Genomic DNA, 8,557 nt, shown 5'->3' on the forward strand with positions numbered 1-8,557 from the left:
GATGGGGAAAGGAGCAGAGGACTGGCTGGTCCAAGTAAGTGGCAGAACCAGGATTTGAAGCGGGATCCTGCTCATTGAGGACTATCAATCATGTACACAGTTTTAAGTATATGCAATGCCATGAGTGAAGAAAGTCTTTCTAAGCCTTGTAGACTAAGCCCAGGTCACGGGCTGTGTCCTGTCAGTAATGAGGAGCCCAGAAAGGTATCGGGCAGGGACATCACGTAGTCAGATCCCCCATGTCCAAAAGATCATGCTGCTGACTGGGTGGAGAATACCTAGAAGGAGAACAGGCATCACTTAAAGTTTTATGGTGAAGCTGGGAGGGGTGGATAGGGTGGGTCAGTTTTGTCACTACAGCAAAGGAAAATTAATGTGCATTTCTCAAATCTGTAGAATTTTCTTTGGTTCTTTTGGTGGAACAGAGCTTAATATGGCTGGAAGGCGAGGCTGTGTGATACAGAAATACATTTTACAGGTCAGTCTAACTGTATCTTCAAGTCCCTGTTTTTAAACAAAAGCAGAAGAAGAGAAGTCTGTGTTCATGTGAAGGATCTCACTCAGGGTCAGTGAAGAGGAAAAGACGCTCGTCTGGGATTCTGGCCATCAGCGGCAGGCCTGAATGTCCCGCTGCCCAGCCTTGGCTCTGACAGCAGCGGGGCCGTGCTGTTGCCGTCGTGCAGTTTTGGAATCTGTAGTCTCCCGGCAAGCAGGAACCATGCCACTTAGATATCCACAGATTTGCTAGAGTAGCTGTGGCATTATACTCATTTTACAGATAAGGACACTGAGGCTTAGAGAAGTTGGCCAATCCCCTGGAGCTAGCTGGAGCCAGATCACATCAGTATCTGTTGAATATGGACTAAGTTTTCTGTCTATACTTTTGACTTAGAAATTGGGATGCCTGACTTCTTGTGAAAAGTCTGTGTGGCATTTGAATGCAAGAAATTGTCCTGCAGATGCTGAAATACTGAAATACCTAGGGATGGTCTTCTGGTTTCTAGGACACAAATATTTGGAATCAGGACTGCTGGGGAGAGTCCAGGAGGGATGGCCGTCTTAGATTTGGCAGCTTTAAGCCCCAGGCTGCTCTAAAATGGCTCTCCCTCCCAGCCCAGATGGATGTAAGCAGAACAACAGCTCCAGAGGAAAGCCAAGAAGACAGTGTTGTACATCACATGTCCTGAGCTGACGGCTGGGCACTGACTGACGGTGAAGGAGAAACACTCTAGGATGAAATGGGAGGCAGTAGGGGAAATGGGGAACCTCTGAGTGTGCCTGCACTGCAACGCCCAGCCACACACAAATGGAAGTTTGTGACCTCTGCTTGGGGAGTGCATGTTGGGCCCTAGGGTGCAAGAGGTCCAAACTGGCAGTTCCTGGCGGAGTTGGAGGCTGATGTGGCTCCGAGGGATCCCAAGGCCAGCATTTGTCGGGTGGAGGTGGGGGAGGGAAGGGAGAAGAGAAGCCAGCCACCCGCAGAGACCTGATGAGATGTGTGATACTGGCTAGAGTCGCGGTGGTAGAAGCTACAGGCCAGACATGACACATGAGCTCAGCGCTCTGCAGGAATCACCCTGGAGAGCACATCCTGACCAAGCAAGGGAGAAAGATGAAACCTCTGTGTCCTGCCCTGTCCAATAAGACAACCCTGGCCACATGTGGCTAACGAAATACAATACAATACAATACAATACAATACAATACAATACAATACAATACAATACAATAAAAATTCAAATCCTCAGTCTTACTAGCCACGTTTCACGTGCTCGATAGTCATATGTGGCTGGTGGCTACCAGACAGGACAGTGTGGATAGGACATTTCAATCATTGCAGAAAGTTCTATTTCAGTGTAAACTACTTCACTAATATTTTAAATATTGATTATCTGTTGAAATAACATTTAAAATATACTGAGTTAAATAAGATATGCTAATATGAACTTCACCTGATTCTTTCTACTTTTTTACTGTGGGTAATAGAAACTTGTCAATTACCACGTGGCTCATATTTCTATTGGACAGTACTGCAGCAGATGGATATAGGAACACACCTCCATTTATCCTTGGTTTTGGTGCCACAGCCATTTGATGGTGTTCCATTTGATGATGGCTGTAAAAATCTTTTCTTAACACAAAGGTTACAGAGCCAGCCCAGGGTAAAGGGACAAATGCAAGCCTTGGAACTGGAAAAATTCAGGCTGAAAGCTCAGCTTCCCTGCAGGCCACATGATCTTGGGCAAATTACATAATTCCTTTGTGCCTCCGTTTTTCTCATCTGAAAAATGTAATCAGTGAATGAGCACCTGCATAGCATTGCTTTGAACATAGGAGATAGGGCGTGTACAGGGATTATTGTGGGCCTGGCCCCTAGTCTACGGCAATAAATGGTAGCTGTCATTATTGTTTTCATTGTTATTAGTATTTTTTAGCACGAAAGGATGAGAGGTTATAGTCAGTTTCTTTGGTCTCAGACCATTCACTCCCCTGCCCCTGCCTCAGCATTCTTGCTCTCTGATAATGACCCGTCGGGCAGATGTCGGCATCCTCTCCTGGCCCTATGCAAAGCCCGTGGGCATGGCCCAGGTACTCACCTGCTGGCAGCTGCTGGCCCAGGAGGCCCTGAGGGCACTCCATCTTTCCGAGCGTGTGGCCTTGCTCTCCAGGTGCATCCGCAGTTGTGCCTCTAGCTCCTGGCTGACGTTCTCGAGGGCATGGACCTTGGCCATGTATTCCACCAGGCAACCCCCCAGGTCTTCAACGGTACTGAGGTTCTTCTCCAGACCTGGAGCTGGTGCTGTGGTCAGACCTGAGCTCCACAGGCCCTGCAAGAAAACACTGCTGATGCCCAGGGCCCGGCGTGTCACTCGTGTGCCCAGGCCACTTGCGTACCCACTGGGCGCCATCCCTACATAGACTCTGGGTGCTCGGATGAGACCACCCATGGCATTGGTCCTGGAGGCTGAGGGGCTATCCAGGGAGGATGATGACCATGTTCCCCCGAAGGATGCCCTATGCCTCTGGAGGGGCATGCTGGAGCTGGCCCCGGTGGGCATGTCCACCACCACCCGCCTTGTGCTCATCTCCCCTTCTGCCTCTGCTCTGCCTAGTGGGTTTACAGAGCCTAGTGGCTTTTGGTTTCCAGCCCCAGTGTCTGTGTGGCCCAGTTGTGTGCCTCTCTGGAAGCTCCCCTATCCCCAGGGCTGCTTTGTCTGCTGTTTTCCATGAGCTTCCACCATTCACCGAGCTGAAAGAGAAATGGGCCCTGCCCAGGGCTGCGTGCAGAAAGGCACTCATGCATTCTCTGCAAGGTCATGTGTCTGACCTCCCAGATGTTTCCACTGGTGGTGGGGGAGGCTGGATCAGTGCAGGCTGTGGAGGTGGCTCATCTGGGTCTGTGTAGTTCACTACCTAAGAGAGGGCAAAGGAAGCATTAAGCAGCCCCATTTCACAGATGAATGAACTGAGGCTCAGAGACCTCAGATCACAAGTGTAGTGAGTGGCTGAGCCAGAACTGAATCCAGGTGCTCCAGGGCCGATTTCAGAGCTTTCTACATCCTTGTGTGTGCTGTGTATATGAATGTGTGAATGTGCATGCATGTCCACACAGTTGACAGACGGTGGAAATGGGTGTGAACCACGCATGGTGGGAGGTAGCCTCATGAACTCAAGAGAAACAAATGAATCCTGTTGCTTCCCTCACCCGCCCTCGGTCCTGGCAGCTTCAGGTCCTTCTGTGGCATTTTTCTTAACTCGAACACTGCTGTTATCAGCTGCTCGACCTTGGCCATGTTGCTCCACTTCTCTGGACCTTACTTTCCATGCACTGGCCTGAGCTTTCTCTAAAGCACTAGACAAGGGAACCTGGGCAAATTCAGGTCCCACACATGTTGGGCCCCTATTATGCTGTAGCTGTTCTGTACACTTCTGTTTCTCCATTTGCCAGAAGACTAATAAATAAGAACAAAGAAAAGGTTTTCCAGTAAGCTCTTTAAGGGTGCTTCAAGTTAGGATTTAATGACACCCCTTGGGTTTTAATTCCTACTGTCAGCATCTACTAAGGCATGTTGTTATGGTTACATCTCAAATACTTTTCCAAGTCTAGAAAAGATCTTCTGAGATAACAAAATGGACCTAAAACCCACTGCACTTAAGCTTTATACCAGAGAAACCAAATAGCCAAAACCCAGAGCTGGATATTTATCCCAAATCCTGCAACATGGGAACATACCTCAGGTGAAAGAAGGGGAAGGGAGTCAACTTCTAGTATGTACTGAATCCATCCTAGTGTTGTATAGGGTTTCCATACTTTATTTCATTGAATTCTCAATTCAACCTGAGGAAGTAGATAGAAGGTTGACATGTACTACTACTTGGGCTGTGCACTGCACAACTTCAGAAATATCATCACATGTCAAATGATGGGTTATTAACTCCTTATGTGATGAGGACCCTGAAAGCTCCAATGACTCATCCAAGGTCCCCTGTCCAGAAAGTAGCAGAGCTGGGATGAGAAGGCCTCTTCTGACTCCTAGTCCAGTGACTTATCTAGGACCCCCTCTGTCTCCCAACACCTAGAGAACTAGGGTACTATTCAAAGTTATACAAGCAGAGTTCAAAACTACGATTACCTACTGGAATATTCTATGTGTTCTTCCTTGCTGATTAAGACACCACAACTTTTTGGGGTTGCCTGGGTGGCTCAGTCGGTTAAGCATCTGCCTTCAGCTTGGGTCATGGTCCCAGAGTCCTGGGTTCGAGCCCCAGCAACGGGCTCCCTGTTCCCTGGGAAGCCTGCTTCTCCCTCTCCCACTCCCCCTGCTTGTGCTCTCTCTCTCGCTGTGTCTCTCTCTGTCAAATAAATAAATAAAATCTTAAAAAAAAAAAAGACACCACAACCTTTTTTTCCCCTTCTACTTTGTCTGTTTGAGATGACACAGAATGATACTTTATAAATATCAATGCTGGTTATATGATTAACAGATTAAGGAACCAACTCGATCAAGTAAAAGCTGGCAGTGTCCCTTATTTATTTAGACGTCCTCCTTTGGTACACCCTGTAGGGCCCATGGCATCCAGCAGACTGTTATAATAACATCCTCCTAAACACTGGATCTCGAGGAGCTGTAGGAATTCCAGGGTGTATCATCCGAGGCTAAATGAAGGGTTCAAGATACTGATTAAGTGTTTTGCACAGGGGTCATGTTTACCAACTGTTATTCTCTACAGAATGATAATTCTCAGTGGCCAGGTTATCTACAGCTTTCTCTGACCCAAAGATATGTACAGCAAAACCCCCAACCCCGGGGGAGGAAGAGGAGAGAGAAGGGATGTACCTTACATGACACCAATGTTTCCAAAGACCTAAAGAGAGATGACTCTTTTTTGGAGAAATCACAAACATGTTTTAAAGGATTTGTATAATCAAATGACAAATTGCTAATCTTGTTAGCTCATTACTCTCATAAAACCCAACTTATTGTTAAAATAGATTAAAAAATATAGATGAACATTAAGCAGTGTCGGTCCTTAAGGAAGACTTAAAAGTTATTTTAAAATGAAAAGAATGCAAAATGTATTAGCAACTTAATCCTCTGGCTAATAAAATAAGTTTATTTATATATACATGGTAGTTGAATTCTGTGGATAAGGAAAAATAAGTCATACATCCACATATATATTATATATATATATAACATATGTATCTTTGATTACATATGTTATATATAATTTTACTTTACAAACAGATTTCTTTATATATGCACACACATTGCTATAGTAAATGCAACAGCTGACAGAAATATAAGGTTAAAAGGTCAGACAGCAGCTCGCTGGCAAATGAATCTCAGAGCAACATTTAACCTGCTTCCTTGTGGGTTGAAGAGTCTTGAAAGAGAGACAACCACCAAACTCATGTTAAGTAGATCCATACAACATTGAGAACACACATTTTTGAAGGCCATCTTTTTTTTTTTTTTTTAAAAAGAAACGTAGGAAGAAAGGAAAAAGTTATGATAAAAAGACCACAGTAACAACACGAACATATGAATCAACATTCAAGTCAATTCCCAATCTGACTATAAGTACATCTATATTCAAAATATACTATCAAACTAATTTTCTTTTAGAGAAAGAGTCAAAGCAGTTCTCTTCTCTCCCCACCACTATCTACTAGGAAAAAAAGTAAGAAGCAGCCATCTGTGGAAGCCCCTGGTGTGTCTTTGCGGGTCTGACCCCTCCTGAGTGTGGGCTGGGGGAGGTGGCTGGCCCACCACTGGTGAAGGCAGCCGTGCAGGGGAGACTGGGAGATGAGCGCTGGGTAGCAAGCCCACCAGCAGACCCACAAGCAGGTCTGCAGTGCCAAGGAGGGATATAATGATGTCTTTTCCCAAGCAATCCACTTTGGCAATCTTGTTTTTGTAAGATCGCAGGAGGGTTTAGAAAATTACAGCTCCACGCTTCAAGGCCTCTTACATAAGCATGTTCCTCAAGGGGCACAATGTGATGCTTTTTGAGAAAACAAAGCTAAACCCCAATAAACATTTGATCCTTGAAGAAGGGCAAGCATTCCCAAGCTCCAGGGTTAGGATCCACATCTAAACCATCTCCAGAGAAAGGCACGAGTTTGAAAGCAGATGTGGGTGTCGGAGAGGATGCAGGAATGTGCTTAAGCGGGGGCCTTTTTTGTCCGCCAGGGCAAGGCAGTCCTGTTGTTTAGCACAGTGGAAGCTCTCTGTCATGTGATGTTAGGGGGATGTGGCCTTGGGGTGCCTGAGGTCCTCCACAGACTCTTGAGAGCGGCGTGCTCTTGCCTGCTGTCCTGAACTCAGATGGAATTAGCCTTGACAGCCAGTGGTGCCACTGCGTGGGGGCAAGATACTCATCCACTGGAGTGATGAGATGTTCCCTTTTCCTGCCCTGTGCGCGAGTCTGCTGCTTCTCCCTAAGAGGCCCAGTTGCCTTCACTGGTGTGCATAGGGAGGGGGAGGAATTGGGGTCCCACTGAATCAAGAAGAACTGGAACTTTAAGAAGCACTCAAAGGGCCAAGCTCTTGACCATTTTAGCGTTTCACTTCCAGAGGTCTGTCTCTTCCTTCATCTGCCTGGGGCTGCTGGGACCCCCAAATGCTCAAGGACAGTTATTAAGAGAAGTAATCAATGCAACTGCTTTGCTTAGAAATACCTTTATTTTTATAAAGCCACAGATCATTCTGTAAAGTTTTTTTTTTTAAACCACACTTATAAAAAAGATGTTGACAATTCTTAGGAAAAAAAAGCTGAAAATGTTTCTTATTAAGTCAGGGTTACACAAAGATTATATTTATAATATATATTTGTGTATTTATAATTTAGAGATGAAAGGTAGGGAACCGCAAAGCGAGGGCTGCTGTGGTTAGATCTCCGATACTTGATCATTTCCCACAAACAGTGTTTCTTGGCAGAAGGGGTTGACGAGGACCATCCCAGTGTCTCTGTAGTCGCCATTGGCTGGGGATCGGGGCTCCGAGAGCTGGTCCTGGGAGGAGAGAGGGAGGAGATAGTATGTACTCGGAGGGTTCAGGTGGTGGCCATTCATAAAGAAATACACACGAGGACATCCATTTCCACATGGGATTGCTCCGTAAACATTTTCATCGCCCTCACTGCCAATGCTGAGGTGCAGAGCCCTCTCTGCTCTGCTTTCAGATTTTTATAGCAGCTTCTGGAAAAGATTTCCTGCTCCCTGAATGACTCCCAGCTCAGGTTGCCAGAGATGACATTGCTCTCCGTGTAGAAGTCTGAGAGGCCTTGCCATGCGCGACAGACAGCGCATGGCTCACTGCCCTCGTGGGCAAAACTGGGTCTGTGTGGGCCCCAGACTCTCCTTCCTGCCTCTTTCTCACAGATCTCTGGGAGACCTGGTGGCTTTTCCTGCCTGCACTTTCAGACCCTACACTTCTCACCTCTTTCCTCTCCTACCACCCACCTGTCTGAGCCTTCAAGGGCTCATTCCTACCCCTCCTGAGTCCTCCCAGAGCCTGGTCAGAATTATTGCCCCATTTCTTGTAGCACTAGATGTGCTGAGGTGAACAGATATGAATCTCTACGTGACAGTAGGTGGTAAGTGAAAAATTCAGTCTGTCTACACAGCCTCAGAAATGAAAAAGCCTAGAGATAGGCAATTCACTGATCAGATTGTCTGAATGGTTTTGGCCTCGACTAACAAGGACTGCAAACATTTGTGGTCCACTAAACGTCTGTACAGACTCAGGCCTAGGTATTACTTGAGGAAAAAAAAAAAGTCATAGCTTGTTCCAATTCTAAAAAAAAAAAACAAAACTGATGTCTCAGAACCTATAGGCTACCTCAGGGCAAAGACTTGGTAATATGCCAAGGTTGAACTGTTTTATTTTTTATTTTTTTTTCCCCTTTTTATATTTTTTTATTTTTTTTTTAAGATTTTATTTATTTGACAGAGAGAGACATAGTGAGAGAGGAAACATAAGCAGGGGGAGTGGGAGAGGGAGAAGCAGGCCTCCCGCAGAGCAGGGAGCCCGATGCGGGGCTCGATCCC

At 46.1% G+C, this 8,557-nt stretch overlaps 2 protein-coding genes across 16 annotated transcripts in view; both read right to left on the reverse strand.

The window, feature by feature from the left end:
• The window catches only part of BFSP2 (beaded filament structural protein 2), a 62,915-nt gene extending 59,829 nt beyond the window's left edge, over positions 1-3,086 (reverse strand). For both annotated transcript variants that reach the window (XM_073883475.1, XM_025870519.1), the window contains exon 1: positions 2,598-3,086. In XM_073883475.1, coding sequence (XP_073739576.1) covers positions 2,598-3,086 — 489 coding nt within the window. The remainder of the gene's footprint in view (positions 1-2,597) is intronic.
• A 4,082-nt stretch (positions 3,087-7,168) lies between these two features.
• TMEM108 (transmembrane protein 108) overlaps positions 7,169-8,557 on the reverse strand; it is a 747,136-nt gene continuing 745,747 nt past the window's right edge. For 13 of the 14 annotated variants that reach the window (XM_073899983.1, XM_073899979.1, XM_073899974.1 and 10 more), the window contains one exon: positions 7,169-7,519. In XM_073899983.1, the coding sequence (XP_073756084.1) occupies positions 7,397-7,519 (123 nt within the window). In that variant the 3' untranslated portion in view covers positions 7,169-7,396. The remainder of the gene's footprint in view (positions 7,520-8,557) is intronic. The other variant, XM_073900031.1, reaches the window with a different exon arrangement.

This window comes from Callorhinus ursinus, unplaced genomic scaffold (assembly GCF_003265705.2).
Source record: "Callorhinus ursinus isolate GAN/ISIS: 27379988/994484 unplaced genomic scaffold, GSC_fseal_2.0 scaffold1, whole genome shotgun sequence".
Lineage (NCBI taxonomy): Eukaryota > Metazoa > Chordata > Mammalia > Carnivora > Otariidae > Callorhinus > Callorhinus ursinus.